This window comes from Neofelis nebulosa, chromosome 1 (assembly GCF_028018385.1).
Source record: "Neofelis nebulosa isolate mNeoNeb1 chromosome 1, mNeoNeb1.pri, whole genome shotgun sequence".
NCBI classification, from domain to species: domain Eukaryota; kingdom Metazoa; phylum Chordata; class Mammalia; order Carnivora; family Felidae; genus Neofelis; species Neofelis nebulosa.
The window spans coordinates 163,098,435-163,119,569 of record NC_080782.1 but is presented as its reverse complement, the minus strand read 5'-3'; the positions used below and the strand labels follow the sequence as shown (position 1 = coordinate 163,119,569).

Below are 21,135 nucleotides of genomic sequence, written 5' to 3'. Positions count from 1 at the left end.
AAGTTGTACGGTCTTTGTTTGCAATCGTAGGATTGTTTATTGTGCTTAAAGTCTGAGTGTGAATCTTGGGAATGCCTGCACAGAACTGCCCATGCTTTGGAGTAAGAACTTACAGGTACCCTTCACGTTATCGCAATAGTAGATGTATGTTCCTGGCTGCCTATTTTGAATGAGTTAGGTTTCATAATGCAGTCTGTAAAATGAGTTTTGTTTTTTTCCCAGCACTGTAATTGTTAACTTTTTGCTTGGCTGCATGGTAGTTCTCTGCGTGCGTGTTCCTTTTGTTGGAGTCCACAGTGTCCTTTCAGTAACTGCAGGGGAGATGTGCTGTGTAAGGTTACCAGCATCAGTAGAAATTAAGCTGAAAGAGCCATTGTTTTGCCGAAGCGGCAGGAACCAGCTGTTTTGTTTTACCATGCTAGATTTAAAATAGAACATGATCTGTAAAGACTTAACTGCACATGTTGTGGCCTTCTAAGATCATGGATGTTGGAAGAAGTTACTTTGGTTTGCATAAATTTCTCTTAAATTCTTAGTTTCTGGAGGGGTGAGGAATAGAACTTAGTTCTGGTACTTTTTCTCTGCCATAAATACAGTTAGAAAATTTCATATCCTGTAATATCAAACATGACTATTCTGAATAGACTTTTTTCTGGTTTTTCTTGTGGTTGGAAAGGCCCTGCATGGATTATAGTTAAAGGAGTTGAGGGGCACCTGGGTGGCTCAGTTGGTTGAGTGTCCAATTCCTGATCTTGGCTCAGGTTATGATCTCCTGGTTGGTGGGTTTGAGCCCTGTGTCAGGCTCTGAGCATGGAGCCTGCTTGGGGTTTCTCTCTCTTTCTCTCCCTCCCTCTCTCTCTCTCTCTCTCTCTCTCTCTCTCTCTCTCTCGCCCCATCCTTCCCTCTCTTTATCCTCCCTCTTCCCCCCTTCCCCCCTCCCCCCTTCCCCCCACTACCTCCCTCCCCCCTTCCCCCACTCCCCCCTCCCCCCCTTACCCCCCTTCCCCCCCTCCCCCTCTTCCCCCACTCCCCCCCTTCCCCTCCCCATCCCTCCCCCTCTTCCCCCGTCCCACCCCTCTTCCCCCGTCCCTCCCCCTCTTCCCCCCCGTCCCACCCCCTCTTCCCCCCGTCCCACCCCCTCTTCCCCCGTCCCTCCCCCTCTTCCCCCCGTCCCTCCCCCTCTTCCCTCCCCCTCTTCCCCCCCGTCCCTCCCCCTCTTCCCCCCCCCATGCAGTCTCTAGGTCTCTTAAAAAAAGTAAAGCAGTTGAAATATACTCCTAGTACTGTAAAGTTTTGATTCTATGGGACTGTGCTTGATCAGTTTTCCAACACTTAGAGAAATGCTGGTAACACATGCATTTCTCCCCTGTAAAGCTGTCATTTCACCCTCCTGTGTAGGGACGGGTAGGGTGATTGGAGGAGACGGCCATTGCTGAGGAATGAGAAGTGAGGAGAGTAGCACAGGCTCCGTGTGTGTGAGACACAAAGCAGTTACAGCCAGAGGGGCCAGACCCTGGGCTCCCAGGCCCTACTTGGGGTCAGCCCCCACCTGTTGGCAAGGACGATGGAGACCTCCACACCCACTGGGTGCCCTCCCGTGTGGGTGTGTGCGCTAATGACGCCATGTGGCAGGCCAAGGTACCGTTGCTGGGGATTCGGATGCCCAGCCGTAGTCCCCTTTCCTCTGTCCTTCCCAGGCCTTTCTGTAGTTGTCCCTCCATTTAAGCTGAGCACAGGGGAGTGGCTGGGAGGATCCTCCTAGGGGCACTCCTCGGCTACCTGCCCCTCCTAGAGGAGAGGAGTCCGTGTGGAAGAAGGGAGGAGGCACAGGTGCTCCCGGGTGCTGCTCATGGCTAACAGAGCCCCATGGTCCCTGGCGTAGACCCTGGGCCACCACCGTGCCAGGTTTCCATCCTCGAAGTCCCAGGATTTTCCTGACAGAACCATCCTCTGAAGACCTGGAGTTCTGAACACAGATATGTTGTCTCATGTCTTGTGCGCACGCACACACACCGACACGACACCAGAGAAGGCTCAACAACTTCTTTGGTTTTAAGTTGTATCACCATGAAGGGCTGAGCTACAGGGATGAAAATCATTTTCTTGTCCTTGTAAGAGTGTTGTTTTTATAATTAGGATTAGGTGAAACCTCCCTTTTTTATAATTTGCTTTGACTTCGATAATACCTTCAAAATATGTATATATGTTTCTTTAAAAGGTTGATTTAAAAACCTGTAAATGTATGTATGTATGCATGTATATGTCTGTGTGTGTGTGTATGGATGGATGTAGATGGATGGGTGTATGGGGGTATGTATGTATGGGTGTGTGTGTGTATGGGTGTATGTGTATGGGTGTATGTGTGGATATGGATGTATGGGTGTGTGTGTATGGGTGTGTGTGTGTATGGGTGTATATGTGTATGGGTGTATATGTGTATGGATGTATATGGATGTGTGTGTATGTATGTATGTATACGTATGCATGTGTGCATATGGTTGTATATGTGTGTGTGTATATGCATGTGTGTATGGATGTATATGTACATATGTGTGTATGGGTGTATGCACATATGTGTGTGTGTATGTGTGTGTATGGATGCATATGGATGTGTGTGTATATGTGTGTGTGTGGATGTATATGTATGCGTGTGTATATGTGTATGGGTGTGTGTATATATGTGTGTGTATGGATGTATACGTATGTGTGGGTGTGTGTGTGTGTATGGATGTAGATGTGTGTATGGGTGTATGTATGGATGTATATGGATGTGTGTGTATGTATGCATGTATATGGTGTGTGGAAGTATATGTGTGTTTATTTGTGTGTATGGATGTATATTTGTGTGTATATGCATGTGTGTGTGGATGTATATGTATGTGTATGCATGTATGTGTGTATATGGATGTATATGTGTGTGTGGATGTATGTGTGTATGCATGTGTATGTGTGTGTGTATGGATGTACATGGGGGTGTGTGTGTGTATCGGTGGTTGAATAGGTGGGTAGGCAGGCAGCTGGCAGGTACTGCTAACCACATCGTTGCTGTGTTCACACACCCCAGTCATGCGCTCTCACTGCAGTGCAGCATCCCGTGCTTAACCAGGCCTCCTAATTTTTGTTAACCCAATTTTAGGGAGCAGTAGCTTTCTTTTTTTTTTTTTTTTTTTTTTTCAACGTTTTTTATTTATTTTTGGGACAGAGAGAGACAGAGCATGAACGGGGGAGGGGCAGAGAGAGAGGGAGACACAGAATCGGAAACAGGCTCCAGGCTCCGAGCCATCAGCCCAGAGGCCTGACGCGGGGCTCGAACTCACGGACCGCGAGATCGTGACCTGGCTGAAGTCGGACGCTTAACCGACTGCGCCACCCAGGCGCCCCAGCAGTAGCTTTCTAAAGAAGTCTTGCATGTGTAGGAAATGTAAGATTAGCTTCATAGTGATTGATTGGTTTTCAACCTGAAGTTTGAAACCATTTATTTTTGAGTTGGTTCAGTTAAGTGAACTGCTTTCCCTGGTAGGTGTGGTCGCAGAGTTGACGTGAGGTCACTTGTGGTTGGGTAAGAGGCAGGCTGTGCCAACACCGATTCTTGTCTTGACGTTTCCAACGTGAGCTCTGTTTAGTTGAACTTTAGGAAACTATTCTTGCTTGTTCCTTTTGAACTAGCAGTTTCAAGTGCTTTAGCCTAAGTACTGTACGTGTTTTCACCAGGAGCATTGAGTGTGGCTGGTGTTCCCAAGAAGCTTGAGTGGTGGGCGGGTGTAGCTGAGTTGGGGAGGAAGGGACGGAGGAGGTGAGGCAGTGGCTGGGTCCCTGAGGTCAGATCAGGCAGCCTGCACTGAGGACTGATGTGCTCTGATATTCTTAGGGATTCTCAAATTTTTTGGCTTCATGTATAATGTCCTTCGCAGTGTGACGTGGGGGCTCAGCGGTCACCCTGCTCTTCACAGGGGTGACCTGGGCTGCTGCCTGCTCCTCTCCCAGCCTGTCTGCCCCTCACTCCCCCCGTCTCGAGTGGTGCACAGGGGCAACAGTGAGGAACACAGGTGGGGCTTCTAGCCTGGACCCCGAACGTCGTGTGCACTAGGGACGCAGGTGCCAGACCTTCAGTCCCTGGCATGAGTCCTGATGCGGGTGACCAAGCGTGATGCTCACAGCTGCACGCTGGACCTTCATGGGTCATTCCGGATGCTGTGGCTGTTGAACTGGAGCATTTGGGGCCAACCTGGAGTGCGTGAGCATGGAGGCCTCACGAGGGCCTTGCTGGTCACCAGGTTAGATGAGCAGTGTGGTGAAAGTGGCAGGAGTGGGGAGATAGGCAGGCACGGCTTTCAGCTTTTGGATTTCCAGATATGCGTTCAGTCTCCTTATCTACAAGTGTGGTCGCGCTCTACCATGAGGCTAAGCGAGGTGGTGATGTGACCGTGCTTTTGACATCTTAAAGCCTAAGTGGAAGAGTCCATTACTTGATGGTGTTGCCTCGTGCCTGCTGCTTGCACAGAATGCTTCGGGGCTGTTGGGCGGCCTCCTGCGCGGCCAGGGCATCTGCGCCCCGGTTCACTTCACTGTGGCCGTAAAGCATCTTTTACTTCGTGTCACCAGCTCGAGGGACCCAGAGGATGGCCATCTTCTAGCTCAGCTGTGAACTAGGCTTGCTCAGGTGGCCTCCGTGAATGGAAGGTGTGGGTTTGCTTAGCGGACTGCCCGTGCCGGGTTATGCCCAGCTGGGTTTGCCCGTAACGAGAGCGATGGCATGAGCCTTCTGGGGGTGTTAACGTTTGGTGTCTCAATGTAGCCCGCGCCAGTGTGGCCCTAAGCACAGAGAGCTCTAAGTACCCGTTAGCTGCCCAACCCAGTGCTGCCGGCAGGGCGGGCCTTTCCTCTGTCTGTGTGCGGGCTCTAACCGCTACGCCGTCCACTCTCTCTGCTCAGCGAGCAGCTGGGAGAGTTCATGGAGACCAGAGGCGCCAGCAGCCCGGGGATCCTGGTGCTGACCACCGGCCTCAGCAGACCGTTCATGCGCCTGGACAAGTACCCCACGTTGCTCAAGGAGCTGGAGAGACACATGGAGGTACTGCTTGTTGCGCGCTGCCGCTCGGGGGCCCTCCGCCCCCATCAGGGAAGCTCGCCGTCTGTGTCAGAGGCGGTAACCGACAGAAGTGTTTTGGCAAAGGTTTTTAACTTGAAGGATTTTCAAAACGATTTTGTTAAATGGTGTTTTCTCCTTCCCCTCCCTCTACAAAATTACATGTCCTCCTTGATCTCTGTCACCCACGGCTGCTGTTAGAAAAGTCTCCAAAAGCTACGAAACGTTAAGCTCAGATTTAAGTAGCGTTGAGGTGCCCTGTTAGGAACACTTGGTTACAAATGGTAAGCGCAGCGTTTATACAGTAATAAGAGTGAAAGAATCAATCCGTTTGTGATGGGTATTTATCTTAGTTTTGAAAAGCAGACCGCAGGCCTGGCAGAAACTTGGGTTTAAGTTGCTGTGTATGGGCGCAGGTTGGCGAACTTTCTCTATGAAGGGTGGGCCTGCTGGCCCCCTTCCTTGCCAGCCCCCTCTGCTGTTGTGGTTTAGAGCCTCAGCAAGGCCAGTGCTGGGAGGAGGTGCTGAGTCCTGCCATGGGTTTTTGTCTTTTTTTTTTTTTTTTAACGTTTATTTATTTAGAGACTGAGACAGCATGACAGAGAGCGAGAGGGAGAAGAGAATCTCAAGTAGGCCCCACACCGTCAGCACAGAGCCCAACATGGGCTCAATCCCACGAACCATGAGATCATGACTTGAGCCGAAATCAAGAGTCAGAGGCTTAACTGACTGGGCCACCCAGCTGCCCCTGGGCTTTTGTCTTCTAGACCACAGTTTCCCCAAAGTCTACTGGGCCCACAAGAGTACGAATAACACTTCAGTGCTGAGAAGAATAAGACCTATTGTGGGTTGAAAGGGTTGGGAAAGTTTCAAGCTAGTCTCTAGAGTGCCTTTTGAAGGAAACAATTTGCCTCATGAAAGCTAATAGTGTTTTCTTTTATTCAAAGGATTATCATCCAGATAGACAAGATATTCAAAAATCCATGACTGCCTTCAAAAACCTCTCAGTAAGTTGACTAGGCATATTATAATTTTTTCCCTCAGCATTATTATGACAGATGAATGTAGAAAAATTTATTCCCTAAAAAAGTTAGGTGATGAAAGAAAATGAGAGCGAGAATTTGGGTGTATTCAAATACAAAATAATCGCGGTAGTTTATTTACCGTGGTGGTAAATTTGCATGCTTTACTGGGCTGTCGACACCAGAAAATGATCGTTTAACCTTTAAAAAGTCACGACATGATAGTTCCTTATGAAGGTCTTGCTCTGTGGGCTGTGTCTTCGGTGAGGACCAGGTGGTCCTGCTCCTTCACCCTGCTGCCATGCCGCCGGTGTTTCTGGAACATGCCTGACTTACCTCACGTGCAGCATGCACTCCTGGCCCCTGCTCAGTCCTTGTGCCAGCAGAGACCAGTAAAGCCAGAAAGTCTCTTCTTGTCCAGTCTGCATTTTTTCTTCCAGAAGTAGCAAGATCTGCTGTATTGTTCTAAAGCCGTGTCTCTCGTTCCAGAGCTCTTACTTCTGTGCCTGTGAATTGAACGCTTTCTCATTCAGCAGATGATGTGTGTCAAAGTCGCGTGGCCGGTAGTTGAGGTTCTGGGGGCTCGCGTACCTCCTGACCGTGGTGGTGTGTGTCCCAGGCGCAGTGTCAGGAGGTGCGGAAAAGGAAGGAGCTGGAGTTGCAGATCCTGACAGAAGCCATCCGGAGCTGGGAGGGAGATGACATCACGACCCTGGGCAGCGTCGTTTACATGTCCCAGGTCATGGTCCAGTGTGCCGGGAGTGAGGTATGCAGGGCAGGAGCGCCACGGCCACGTGCTCTGCTGTGCAGAGTGGCTGGGGACACGAGTGGAGGGACTCGAGCCTGTGCTCTGAGCCCCACAAGTGTGTGGGGCATCTTCGGGAACAGAGTGTGAGAAGTCCCCCTAGACAGGCTCACAGTGCAGGACCGGTTTCCAGCGCACTTGGCATGCGGCTGGAGTCTGAGGAGTCTGCCTGAGGACCCTGCGTCCTGACCCCTGGGCTTCTGTGGGCAGCGTGGAAATGGCAGCTTGGGAAAGGGCCGTCTGCGTTCCTCGTTTTGGTCTCCTTTATGTTCCTGGAAACTTGCGTCCTTTATTGTGGTCTCTCTGGGGCATCCTCCCCACCCCCCCCACCCCCACCCCCCCCCATTGAAGCAAATGGTTTTTAATATAGATGCTTTTAAATCTTTCATGTAAACTAGGTAAGGTTTACACATGGACAAAAACAATATTGAATAGATTGGGCTTTAAGGGAAGTGCCAGGAATCATTCAGTTGATTTTAACATTTTATCCTACCCTCCCCTCGAGCTTGAAAGGCCCACCTGTTCTTCCCCACAGCACCCAAACTCGACAAGTTCTGTTCTCTCAACCATAAAAAGAAAATTTTAGATGAAAAAGAGTTAATGGCAAAGCTGAACTCCTTAACCCAGTTGTTTTTAAAAGATGCTATGTGGGCTGCCAGTGAGTCTGAGACTTTATCATAATTCTGTTTGCATTTAATTTAGCTGATAAAATTTGTTGGAAGGACGTTCAGTATGTTTCATAAGGCTTAATGTAAATACTTGTTCTCACATCTGTGTGTTTTGAAACAAATTACTTGGATTTGTTTGTTCTTTAACGTTAGGAAAAGAATGAGAGATACCTTCTGCTCTTCCCGAATAGTTTGCTGATGTTATCTGCCAGTCCTAGGATGAGTGGTTTTATCTATCAGGTAAAGTACATTTTCGGTTTACACATTACTGTTTGCTGTGGATCTCAGAATCCGTTCCAGGCTTATTTTGGATTTTGGGTGTGGTGCTGTATGTATAGATAGTGTCACCTAGTCGAGTATGTCACACTTAGCCTGTTTCCGCATGACTGCAGATGTCCCCGCATTGGTCCTGAGCAAACGCGGCGGGGGGGGGGGGACACCAGTGACCTCTGTAGGGCTGCCTCCTAAGGGCACCGACTGCTTGAGGTGACCTGCCCGAGTCCTGTCTCAGTTGCCCCTTCTTTCCTGGCCACCGTGGTGCCCGGTGGGTGCGGTGGCGGGTGGGTGCAGAGCCAGGGACCCTGGCTGAGGCCAGGTGATGTACCTAGTGGTGAGTGATCATGGAACCTTTCTCTAGTCGGTCGTTTTGCTGACACTGAGAAGACGTGCGAGCCGACGTGAAGAAGAAAATGCAAAAGGAGAGGCCTGGTGTCTCTGCAGAAACGTAACCTATGGTGTCAAGTAGCTTCTTTTTCTCTTAATAGCTGCTTCTGTCCTCACTGCCTATTCTCTGTGACTTAGAGCAGCGTGCTCTCTCCCATGGCTTGTTTCCGGGCCTGGCCAGTCCTCAGTCCTGCATCAGCAGGAGTCCCCACGTGGCACGTTGTTCTGTGTCGTCCCGGACACGTGCACAGGTGGATCCTGAGTTCCAGGTGTCTGTGGCGTGTGTGTGCCTCCATAGAGAGCTTGGTCCCCAAAGAGGAGGAGGAGTCACACACTTTCTCCAGAAGGAGCACTTTAAAATTGATAAAGCTGATGTGTCTGGTAAACCCAGAAAACCCGTGCCTCAGAGTTCGTGAGTGTGCTGTTGGGTGGGTACCTACCCCGGTTCCCCTGAATCGGCCGTCCCGCCCCCCATTGTCAGGTGGCCCCACTAAACACAAAGCTGAGTCCTTTCTGCCAGCGCACTCTGGCTTTGTGGTTTGTACCACGAGAGGCTGGGACCAGCTCTGCTGTGACCTGAGGGAGCAGAGGTGGCCGTTCGGGGCAGGCTCGAGGCCTGTGCAACATTCGCCCTCGGTGTTGGTGTCAACGTGCCAGTGAGAGCCTCACGCCACCAATGGGACCCTGCTTTCCTCTTCTGTGCATGGTGGCCTGGGAAGGGCGTATGAGTGCTGTGACCGTGGTCTGTGTAGCCGGACTCGAATGCCTTCTGTCCGCCGGCCCCGCCCGTGCTGGTCCCCATCTTTGTGCCTTCCATGTGGTGCTCAACACAACTCCCCACCTCCCCTCTGGCGGACAGCCAAGTGTGGCCCCCGGACAGTTGTTCTCGTCCCATCTTCCTGTGTTGCCTTCAAACGTGAACTTCCTCTGAGCCTCTTTGTGAGGCGAATCAGCGCCTCCTTTAGTTTTTGATCCTGATAGGTCACGTTCTTGGGACCTGGTGTTCACGTTCAGAGAAATGTGTCAGATGGAATTTGCTTTCGTTCTGGACCTTACTGCGGACTCCATTTTCCTTTTATTACAGTGTTATGGTTTCTTATTTGACGGAAAAGTCTGTACTGTGCATGCTTATGGCAACGGTCAGCTGTTTCGCTTTACAGGGTGCTGCTTCTGCCATTCCTAAAATTATTAATACTTGTTTTGATAATGGTACGTTCTTTACTAGAAAAGCACTAATTGTTTTTTTTTTGTGGGGGGGGTCTTTTTTAGGGAAAGCTACCAACGACAGGAATGACAATCACAAAGCTTGAGGACAGTGAAAATCATAGAAATGCATTTGAAATATCAGGTGATAGGCACAGACTCTCTGGCCGCTGTCTGTCACGGTGATGAGTGGCAGCTCACGGTGTGTGTGCACGTTGTGGCTGGACCGTCCGGAGGGCTGTGTTGGAGCGCTGCTGCCCTCTCCGTGGGTGTGTGTGCGCACGCGTGTGCTTTCTGCCCATCTTCCCGCCTCAGTGTGTCTCTTCTCCCTTCCAGGGAGCATGATTGAGCGGATCCTGGTGTCCTGCAACAACCAGCAGGATCTGCACGAGTGGGTGGACCATCTCCAGAAGCAGACAAAGGTCACCTCTGTCGGCAACCCCACCATCAAGCCCCATTCTGTGCCGTCTCACACCGTAAGGACCCCTGTACCTCTCCACGCTGTGGGGTCGGCCTCTGGGGGCAGGGGGGTGGGGGCAGCAAGTGAGCAGGTGTTTTGAAGCATAATCCTTGTGTGGCTCAATAGTATAAATTCATGCCTGTGTTTCTCTGGGGATCCTGGAGAGTCCCTGTCACACAGCTTGTCGCCTCACACCGATGGTGCCTAGGTAGTGCCTCCTTGCACGTGGTTTGATGGCAGTTGGCTTGGAAGCTGTTTCTGCTCAGGGGGGGCCTAGGAGACTAACTTTCAGGGGGTTTTCACCTAAAACCTCAAGAGCCACCATCCATATGTGTTTTTGTTTTTTCCTGAGAATCTTAACTGTGTTCTGTTGTATCAAAAAACAGAAGTATTTATGGTGATCCAAAGGGCTGGGGTGGGGCGCCTGGGTGGCTCAGTCGGTTAAGCGTCCGACTTCGGCTCAGGTCACGATCTCACGGTCCGTGAGTTCGAGCTCCACGTCGGGCTCTGTGCTGACAGCTCAGAGCCTGGAGCCTGCTTCAGATTCTGTGTCTCCCTCTCTCTCTCTGCTCCTCCCCCATTCATGCTCTGTTTCTCTCTGTCTCAAACATAAATAAACATTAAAAAACAAAAAAACAAAAACAGGGCTGGGGGCACCTGGGTGGCTCAGTCAGTTGGGCATCCACTCTTGATTTCAGCTCAGGTCATGATCCCGGAATCATGGGATCGGACCCTCCACACTGAGCATGGAGCCTTCTGGAGATTCTCCCCTTCTGCCCCTCTCCCCCTCTTGCTCTCTCTCTAAAATAAAAACATAACTAAAGGTCCAGATTCATGTTGAAAGCTTTAAAATGTGGCTTTTGCCTCACTGTTTTAAGAAATCCATTTATCCTCGTAGAGGAGCTAACCAGCTCTTTGACTTTTTAAAAACTTAAACGTTTTGAGGTACCTCAGCACACAGTATCCATGTTTAAAACTTGTCGTTACTGGTGTTTTATGCTTAAGATACTGGTGTGGATTCATTTTCATGTTCTCCTCTTTCTCAAACAAAAGTACACGCCCCTTTTCACAAATGACCTGTGAGTGCACGGCATTTCCAGGTGGTGCTTTTTTCTCACGTACGCTTTAGGTTGTTGTGATCTTTATTTGCACTTTCCACCATGTGGCTCACTTCTGCATCCACATCCCTACTGTTGCAGTGTTTGCTCAGGAAGAGTGACTGTAGCATAGCATTTTTTTAAATGCTTATTTACTTACTTTGAGAGAACAGGTGCACAAGCAGGGGAGGGGCAGAGAGAGAGGGAGAGAGAGAATCCCAAGCGGGCTCCGAGCTGTCAGCATGGAGCCTGATGCAGGACCCAAACTCACAAAACTGTGAGATCGTGAGCTGAGCCGAAACCAAGAATCGGGTGCTTAACCGACTGAGGCACCCAGGCGCCCCTGTAGCATAGCTTTCCGATGAGTTTTATTGTACTAGATTTCTCTCAACAGCTTACAGGTGGAAACTGCTGGTTGGCTTTAGCTAAGGTCGCGTTTTGAGTGGCTCTGCCATTTGTAGTTTCTCCATACTTGGAAAAAAAATATGCTAACAATGCTTAGCTTCCCTGGAACTAAATTGATTCCAGAGCTACTCTGTGTGCAGGTGTGTGTGTGCCTGAGAAGTGGCAGTGCTGCTTCACGTTGTCAGCAACACCCTGAAAGCAAACAGTACGAGTCCACGTCAGGGAAGACTTCGTGCTCCAGCTGAACCCCGCCAGTGCGCGCCACGCACAGGCTTTGCAAGTGTTAGGCGTTCTTCTGAGGGAGTTTCCTCTTGGCGGTGTTGGGTGTCCTCCCCCATACTCAGCAGCGTCCTCCTTGAAGAAGAATCTCATTGTAGCAAAGACCATGACCTCTTCTGACTTCCTTAAGGAGAAACCAATCCAAATATTACTGTGGTGCTGTTGCTAGAAGGGCTGTTGTACCTCGTTTTCTCCGCTTGTGAGTTGTGTGGTGGCCATGTGGCCTGTGACAACACGGGACGCGCCCACACACGCATGAACCAGGGTGGGCACGTGGTTCCTGCAGGAAGTGTGTTGCGCTGGTCCCAGAGCGCCATGGCATCAGCCAGTGCCAGGCTTCTCATTCGGTGTGTTTCAAGAAGGGATTTCTTCTGAGTGATGACCTCACTCTGTGATTTCCAGCTCACAGAACACTTCGTTCTTTATTAAGCATGGCTTTATTGTTTGGGGTGATTTGAGGTCATGGGCTGGCTTTGAGTATTATTGAACATTTTTGTGTTTAATTATCAGTATGATGGAATATTTACAGGTTTTCCAGGAAAATAAGCCCTATTATTCTTCCAAAAAAATTAGACTTCATATAATTTTATTTTGATTAGAGCTGATTTTTCTGAGAAAACAGCTTGTAACTTGTTTTACACTAGGGATTGGCAAAATTTTTCTGTAAAGAGACAGTAAAATATTTTCAGCTTTATAGGCAATATGGTTTTTGTTGCAGTTGTACTTTTGGGTTTTACAGCCATCAACAGAAATGGGCCTGGCTGTGTCCCGGGAAAACTTTTTTTTTTTTTTTTTTTGGTTAATGAAAACAGACATTTGGCCCTAGTTTTTTGCCTACTCATAATCACCAGGCAGTAAGTGTGTGACTGGGGAGAATTACTCTCCCCTTCACCACATTTCCCAGGATAAGAAATGCCTGTTCTTGTACAAAATTGTGATCTATGCTACGTGGAACACCTTTATGTGGTGTTCGTCCATGACAAATAAAGGTGGTGGTGGGGTGCCAGGATCTGGGCCCCCCCATCCTGCCACCTGCCTGCTCCCCCATGCTGACCTGATGCAGAATAGATAGCTGTCCTAGAAGTTGACTGCTAGGGGTTGGAGAGTAAAGAAATGATGACGGCTTGGGGGTTTTTCAGTGGGAGTGTTTGAGAAGTGGGCAGAACCTCATGGGTCTGGTTGAGAGGCCCCTGATGGCAGCTGTCGTGTTCTGCTCCCTCTGTCTCCCCCCCCCCCCCCCCCAGCTCCCCTCTCATCCGATCGCGCCATCCGGCAAGCACGCAGACAGCAAGCCGGCACCCCTGACGCCTGCCTACCACACGCTGCCCCACCCCTCCCATCACGGCACTCCGCACACCACCATCAACTGGGGGCCTCTGGAGCCTCCGAAGACCCCCAAGCCGTGGAGCCTCAGCTGCCTGCGACCTGCCCCGCCCCTGCGGCCTTCCGCTGCTCTCTGCTACAAGGAGGTGAGGTCTTGAGCGCAGACGAACAAGAATTTGACGTTGACATCTCTGCGTGTTAGGCCAGCTGTTCTGGTGCATTCAGAAATGCGGAGAATCCTGCGTTTGTCTGATTCTGTGACATGAGAAAAGTACTGATCACTGGGGAACTGCAGCCTTACCTTGCTGTGCCCTTCACAAACAGCCCTGGTTTCCTGCCTCCTGGACCCACAGGGCAAGAGGGCTCCCTGGGGCTGGCCTCCCGCTCAGCCTGCAGTTACTGTGCATGTCTTGTCATGCTGAGTCTTGCTTACCTCTGTGCTGCTCTGCTAGGCCGTAGGACCCTTTTCCAGGCCTGAGTGAGAGCCACCCGGGGACCCTGCATTTGTCACCAAAAGCTGTTGCAGACAGAGTGCATGCACAAATAAAAGTGGCAGAGTGTGGTTTGTCCCATACCTGTGTCCTCTGCTCCCATGTTGGCGGGCTGTGCCCTGTGCTTGAACACCAGGCTGTTTCCGCTGAACCTGCTTTCAGGAAAGGAAGCATCTTGAGAAAAAGAAATACTTGAACTTGAGGAATCTGATGATTGCGGCGCTGGGTGTGGTTGTGAGTGTAAGCATGGGGAGCCTGAGTGTGGGAGTGAGGTGGCGTGTCCTGGTACACCTCTCCACGTCCAATTGAGGTCCCTTTCGCCCAGGGACCTAGACCCTCCGTCCTTGCCAGTAGCCCTAAGTGTTTTATGACCCACAGAAATACTATGTAAATTATAACCTGTCCTTTGCAGGTTTTTGTTAATTTTGTTGTTGAGGACCTGCGTCTTGCCAGTGGTCGTAGGCCCAGGTACGAAGTGTCCTTGCCGCAGGCGGTTATGTGACTGATGTTGGTGTCTGTTGCTCGTTTAGTCTTTGCGGATTGCTCGGGCAGTGCTGGTGGCGACCTCATTGCTAGGGAGGAACCAGTGGACTGAGTGTGTCTAGCCAGGGGGCAGAAAGGGTGAGGGAAGAGGGGGCAGTGAGCCTGGGCTTCACAATTTGCTGTGTTGCTGCACTAGCTTTGCCAGACCTGACGTTAGGATCTGCAGTTGTCACCTCATGTCACTGAGTGCTTCCAGACGCTCAGTGGAAGTCCTCTCGCAGAGCGTGCACATGGGGCTGCTGTGTCCATGGTCGGGACGCAACCCGCGCGTGTGTGTGCTCCTGGGGCCCCCTCTCTGTTCACCGTGAAGTGCGGAAGCCATAGGACACATGCAGGGAGGGCGGTATGTCTTTGGGAGCGCATTTTTCGTGCTTTTTTAAGAGGCTGTACGGTTTCGCAGAAGAGATTTTGAAGCGCTGCCTTTGAAAACCAAGCTGTGTTCCTTCTGTGCTTCCAGTCTGGTTCCTCCCATAGTCCGTGTCGCATCGGTGTCATGTTGTAAGAGTCATGAACGGTTTCTGTAACTTAACACACACACACTCGGCAGTGAAGCCCCGCCTGTCCCCTTGGATTCTGGCCTGCTGTCTCTGTCCTGCTGCAGGCCGTTGTGTTGTGACCGAGCCGTGTGCTGGCGTGTGGACCCGTCAGGGGCACAGCCCGCATTCTGTTGCCTGCCTGCATCTGCGCTCAAGGCCGATGGACTGAACTTGTTCCCTTTCCTTCTGTCCTGAGGCTTCAAGTATTGTCCTGAGGGACTTGATCTTACCTTTCATCTAAAACTAGCCTTGGTTTTCCTGGTCTCTTTCTGCTCGGCTGCAACAGGTGGGTCTGCTCTGGAATCTGTACGCGTGGATCTCTGCACGCGTCAGCCGGCCGTCTCCTCTCCAGACGCTGCCCGCGAGCCCCTGACACCTTCTTGGTGTGTTGTCACCATGCTGTGACTTGTCCGAGTAACAGGAGGGTTTTCCTCAGAGCCTGCACCCTCTCGATTTTCCATTAACGCCCGGCAGCTGGCCAGGACACCACAGTGGGAGTACAGTAGGAAGCTCTTTGGCACGAGCGGCTGAAGTGACTTAGTATTTCACGCTGTCACCCTTGCTGATGCTCCAGGAAAAACTAGTGTCTTTGGAATTTGTCAGAATGATTTTTTTTTCCTTTTTCTTTCCCTAGGATCTTAGTAAGAGTCCCAAGACCATGAAAAAGTTGCTACCTAAGCGCAAGCCTGAGCGGAAGCCTTCAGATGAAGAGTTCGCCCTGAGGAAAAGTGAGTACGTGCGGTGTGTGTCGGTGAGGATGCAGGTCTGTCTTGGGCACAGCGTTGGGTAGAGAGATGGCTGATGGCTTTTCAAAGACTTGAGACAGACGCGGGGGTCTGAGCCTTAATGTCACGTCTAGAGGAAATTGAGGAGCGATAGCGGAGCCCTGCACCAGCAGGAGAGCTAGCTGGCACCCGCGGTGCAGCGCACGCGTGATTCTCCCCTCGATGGGGCTGCTCGCGGTCTCTTGGCCTCCGTGCCTATCCCTTGTTCTGGGGAAGCTGGGCTGGGGTGCAGGGTCGACCTGGGACCACCTGGTCTTCCTACTCCCTTTGCCCTGTGGTTTGCACCTGTTGGAGGCACGCGGCTACAGCTCTTGATCCTCCCCTGCGCTTGCACAAGCCTCAGGGCCCCGGTGGACGCTTGTGAGGCCCAGAGCCGGATGCAGGGCTCAAACTCGCAAACTGAGATTATGCCCTGAGCTGATGTCAGTTAGCTGACTGAGCCCCCAGGTGCCTGGGTTCAGATGTTTTTGAAGAGGGAGCCTGCAGTTTTGCTTTCTCCCCTGGGGGAGGGACTGTGGGGGATACTCTCCTCTGGAGACCTTTTAGGTTGTCACAACTGGGTGTGGAACTGCCGCCGTTACAGGGGTGACGGCCAGGGATGCCGCAGGCCGGCCGTGTGGCGCAGCGGTGGTAAGGCCCCGGCCAGGGGTGAGATCATGGGATCTCCCCATGAGAGGGGGTGCAGAGACGAAGATGGGGTCCGGGTGTTGGGAGGGCGGAGCCTGCACCAGGAGCTCGGAGGGACTGGAGGTAAAAGGAGAGCTGGGCCTCCACAGCAGCGGAGGAGGCGAGGCGTCTGCTGTCTGCCTGCTCGGTGAGCAGCTGCTTTCGTGTCATGTTCCGTGTGCCGAAGTTACCAGGCTCCTTGTTACATTCCGAATCCTGAGAGTTTTTCTTGTCCGTGGGAGGGCCCATGCCACCCCGAAAATGTGTGCTGTCCTGCTCATTTACCTCCTGTGACATTTGTGAGGAAGGGAGGCTCGGTGACAGCCATTCACGCTACGTCCTGGGGGAGCCTGTGCCCGTTCTGGCATCCGTGCTTTCTCTGGGTGCCGGGTGACATCTAGCAGGAGTGATCTGATCCGCTGTGCGGATAGGTAACCATGCTCGGAGGCCACTCTTCTCTGGGCGGAGAGGGGTGACCTGCCCATGAAGTTAAGCTGGTCCCCAGGGGGTGAAACCTTCTCTTCTCCTGAGGGAGGAGCTCGTCATGAAAGGATCGGTTCCAGTCAGTGACGTTTTTCGTTCCTCAGCGCTGAAACTCTCGGTGCTGAGGTTTGTTTTTGTTCTTCTTAGTGTGGTTGATGTGCAAGGCCGTCTTAGTTTCAGGTGTACAACGTGGTGATTTGACAAGTCTGTACGTTCTGCTGTGCTGTCCACAAGTGCAGCTGCCATCGGTCACCGTAAACGCTGGCATTGCGCCGTGGGATGTGCGTTTCGTCCCCACGACTTAGTCACTCTGTAACCAGAAGCCTGGACCTCCCACTCCCCTTCACCCACTTTGCCCACCCCCCGGCCCATCGGCTGTCTGCATTTACACGTCTGACTTTGCTTTCTGTGTACTTGTTTGCTTTTATCTTGGATTCCGAGTGCCATCTTCTGGTATTTTGTCTTCCTCAGTCTTCTTTCACTTAGCACAATACCCTCCAGGTCCATTCACCTTGTCACAAATGTCATGCTCTCATCCTTTTTATGGATGCATATATAATATTCCTGTGTGTGTGTGTGTGTGTGTGTGTGTGTGTATGTACGTACCACATCTTCCTTATCCATTCTATTGGTGGACACTTGGGTTGGTTTCATATCTTGGCTATTGTAAATAATGCTGCAGTAAACATATGGATGCATTAGATATTTTCAAATTAGTGGTTTTGTTTTCTTGGGGTAAATCCCCAGTAGTGGAATAAGTGGTTCATATAGTATCTTGAGAAAGAAAAACAAAGCTGGAGGTATCATAATTCCAGATTTCAAGGTATATTACAAAGCTGTAGTGATCAAAACAGTATAGTACTGGCACAAAAACAGACACCTAAATCAGTGGAACAGAAGAGATTCCCACAATAAACCCACACGTCTATGGTCAGCCGCTCTCTGACAGAGGAGGCAGTATGCAGTTGGGAAAACGACTGTCTCTCCAACAAGTGGTGTTGGGAAAACTGCTCAGCTACATGCAGGAGTATGAAACTGGGCCACTTACACCCCACACAAAAATGAACTCAGAATGGGTTAAAGAACCTAAACGTGAGACCTGGAACCGTAAAACTTCTAGAAGGTATTGAACTTCTATTTTTTGGTAGAGTACATTTGGCTTGCTTTGCATGTATGCACTATCATAAAATGGTGAGGCTTTCTACAGCTTACAAATACTTAAGTCTTCCATTCTTCTGCATTTTTGCCAGAGTAGGTGAGCCTTTTAAAGTGTATGTCCACGTGTAATAGCATATACAAAAAAATATTGGAAACTTAGTAGTTCAGGAAAGAGAAATAGTTCAACTATAGGGTCATGTGAAGTAGGAAGTATCCGGGACTGATAGCAGTAGATGCTGTTAGTCCGGAAGGATCTATCCTCCTCCATGCCTTTGGTCTGAGTATAGGTGAAGCCGGTGTCTGGAGTAATCCTTTGGGGAAGGAAGAGGTCTGGAGTGACTCCTTCAAGGTCTGGGTTGTGCCTTATAAGTGTTATAGATGAAATCTCGATCACAAACTCGGAGATTGGAGGAAATGCGCTTTCCAAAGCTTTCCAGGGTTGTACCTATCTACGTAGCCGTCAGCTGTGGGTGGTGGGAAGCTTTCCTTCCAGATCTTTCCTTCCCACTGTCCCTGTCAGCACTGGGGACGGTCTGACTTTTTTTGTCAGGCTTATGTGAAAACCTGATGCTTTGTTTTAACGTTTTACTTCTTAGAATAAAGTTCTTTTCTCATGGTGTTCTTGTGTGAATTGCTTGTTCCTTGGTCTGTTTTCAACTCCGGGGTGGGAGGGATATGGTTTTTCTTAGGGATTAGTAAGGCAGCTTTTATAGATTTAGGATATTAACCTTTTAGCTAGGTATGTTGCAGGTAAAAAAATACTTGAAAGAAAACAAACCTTTTGAATATAAACTTCACAAATTTTGGAAAACCATTATCTGACAAGAAAATGTGTTTTTAGACTGTATCACGTACTTGTCGTTAGCTCAGTTGTGACATGCTGTGTCTTGACAGGCACAGCTGCTTTGGAAGAAGACGCGCAGATCCTGAAAGTCATCGAAGCTTATTGCACAAGCGCCAAAACGCGGCAAACGCTCAATTCGAGTAAGTTTCACGGTAGCCGGCTGCCGGGGCAGGACTGGCCGGGGTTGGTCACCATCGGCTCGCTGGCATGTGGGGCGGCCCTTGGAGTGACACTCTGCTGGTTCACCCTGTAGAGGCTGTGGGGATCCCTGTCCCTGGGTCTCTGCACGGGGTCAGAGCTGTCAGGGGGAGACCAGGTTTCTGCAGAACACCCTGCCAGGGAAACTTTAAGTATTAGGTGCTGCCAGAATATATAGAGCTTTCTGCTGCTTCAAGCAGATGGGCTTAGAAGACCAAAGATTGGTTCAGTTACTTTAAGCTGTTTCAACTATTCTATTGGTGTGATAGTGGGACTTAAGATTCTTAGAATTGTCAAAAATATAAACGAAGAGTGAGGCTTTTTTAGCTCCCCCCCGCCCCGTTTTTTTAAATGCCACATTAAAAAATTTTTTGGAAGTAGACCTCAACTAATTTATTGGTAGGTTTTAGCACCAGCCACTGCATTTTCCTGTATCTTTATGCACAGGGTTGTAGTAAGGAAATCTTCATCTGCTCAGACAGGAAATGGGTGGGCTCTGTCGTCTCTTCCTTGCCGGCATTTGGTGGTGGAGTGCGGCAGGGGGTACAGATGGGACGATGCGCGTGGTCTGACTTGCCCTCTCTCCGGAGCAGGGCCGCGGCACTGCAGGGTGTCTGTCCTGCACTGTCATTTCTAGGTGGGCTTTTGGGTTTCATTTTTGTTTTGTTGGAGACTAGATTCGTGTCTTCTGGCATAGAAACTGGTTTCTGTTGGATCTTGTGTTTTGGATTTTGTTTTCACACTCACTTGGGACACATTGCTACCTCGGCTTCATTCCCACCACCTCGCTGTGGCGACTCAAATCTTGTCCTGGCTGGTATTAGACTAATTGTGAAAAAAGGACAGGTGGGAAAAGGAATTTTTACCTCCTTTAGCTTTTTTTTATTTTTTTTTATTTTTTTTATTTTTTATTAAGATGGTGACAGCTAAGAAGGTAGTGCTGGTAGGATTAAACCCCAGGGAGTGTCTGCAGATCACCTAGAAACTTCCCTGTGGCCTGATGGCCACATGGAGAGTCTTGTCCATATTTGCCCTGGTGAGAACACCTCTTCATAGTGACTGGTCAGCAGGATGGGGGCGAAATGCAAAGGCCTGAAGATGGGGTGGAAGTCAAGTCAAGTGATCATTTGTAAATCTAGTTTGTTGTCTTTTGATACATTGGTTTTCTGTATTTGATAAGAGACTGTTTTAAGTAATAGGATATATAAGATGTGGACATAGTGTTTTGGGTTTTGAATTTGAGATTTTAAAAAACTCTCTCAACTTGAATTCCTTGAAATAAAATTTTAACCTAATAGTCTCAGGTGAACAGACCGGGTAATAGGAGGATGTGTGTGTGTGTGTGTGTGTGTGTGTGTGTTCGTTAGTTTGTTTGTGAGAGCCTCGTTTGTCCATCCAGGAGACTGTGCCCCACGATGTGCCTGTGGTCCCTGCTTTGGCTGCCTTGAAGGGATGGCCCATAGGTCATGCAGATTATTTGTCCTCTGTATTACATGTTTCCATTTCTCCTGTGCAAGGAAGGCGTTGCACGATACGTTGGTTTTTGTTTTCAGCTGATACTATGGGCTAATCACTCTGGGGCCTCGTGTGCACACTCCTATATGGCCGTAACCCTAATACTCTTGTGACCAGGTAAGGTAGGGGGAAATTGATCCTTTATGCTGGAAAGGCAGTGCGGGGTTACAGTGGAGGCGGTTCTTCTCGTGTTAACTGCTTAGCCAAAACAGGCAAATTCAGCTCCTTCCAGTGTCCATTTGGATGCCAACAAGACATTATAAACCAGACGTCTTTGGAATCGATTTCTGTCTCGAGGAAGTAGTGACCCTCATAGACTCCAGGGATTTAGTTGAAGGAATGCAGAGTAGCCGCCCCTGCTTGTTAAGGTTTGGGAATGGACTCGGCTTTGACCAGGAGCAGGAATAGGATGGAGGCCATGGTTGCCGTGGTGTGCCATCGTCTGTCACATGGTGTCCCTGCAGCCTGCATGCCCCTGCACAGCTCCCTGGCCAGGGCCCTCGCTCCCAGGTGTGGCTCCTCTCTGGCTGATTGCTGTTCTCCCATCTGGTGCCCTTTGTCTTCTGTTGCCCTCCTGTTAACACAGTGGCTCTCGGTTCATCGTGTCTCTTGTCCCGCCAGTAAAGGGTCTGCATTGGGGTTGAGAACGTTTGAGCAGGCGTCCCCCTTCCCCTGTCCCCTGGCTGAGCTCTGCGGGGCGCTGCAATCGTGGGTGGTGCAGCGACAAGGAAGGGCCCCCAGGGACGTGGACCCTATTTAACCCCTACTCCACTCTGAAACTTTTACGGTGGTGGTGGTGGTTTGATAAGGTAAGTGTAGACCCCATCCTAAAGATGAACTGAAAAAGTCGAAAATCCTTGGAAACTCTTTTGCTTCAACATATCCACCTAAAGAATAGGAAACAA

General features: G+C 50.2%; 1 protein-coding gene across 16 annotated transcripts in view; it reads left to right on the top strand.

The window, feature by feature from the left end:
- Positions 1 to 21,135, top strand: part of ARHGEF7 (Rho guanine nucleotide exchange factor 7) — a 135,112-nt gene that overhangs the window by 101,441 nt on the left and 12,536 nt on the right. For 15 of the 16 annotated variants that reach the window (XR_009265636.1, XR_009265633.1, XR_009265653.1 and 12 more), the window contains 9 exons: positions 4,933 to 5,071; positions 6,034 to 6,093; positions 6,728 to 6,874; positions 7,735 to 7,821; positions 9,514 to 9,592; positions 9,784 to 9,923; positions 12,933 to 13,157; positions 15,216 to 15,309; positions 18,568 to 18,657. Coding sequence is in view for 11 of the 16 variants with exons in the window: in XM_058742472.1 (XP_058598455.1) it covers positions 4,933 to 5,071; positions 6,034 to 6,093; positions 6,728 to 6,874; positions 7,735 to 7,821; positions 9,514 to 9,592; positions 9,784 to 9,923; positions 12,933 to 13,157; positions 15,216 to 15,309; positions 18,568 to 18,657 (1,061 nt within the window). In the remaining 5 variants the exon portion in view is untranslated. The remainder of the gene's footprint in view (positions 1 to 4,932; positions 5,072 to 6,033; positions 6,094 to 6,727; positions 6,875 to 7,734; positions 7,822 to 9,513; positions 9,593 to 9,783; positions 9,924 to 12,932; positions 13,158 to 15,215; positions 15,310 to 18,567; positions 18,658 to 21,135) is intronic. The other variant, XM_058742501.1, reaches the window with a different exon arrangement.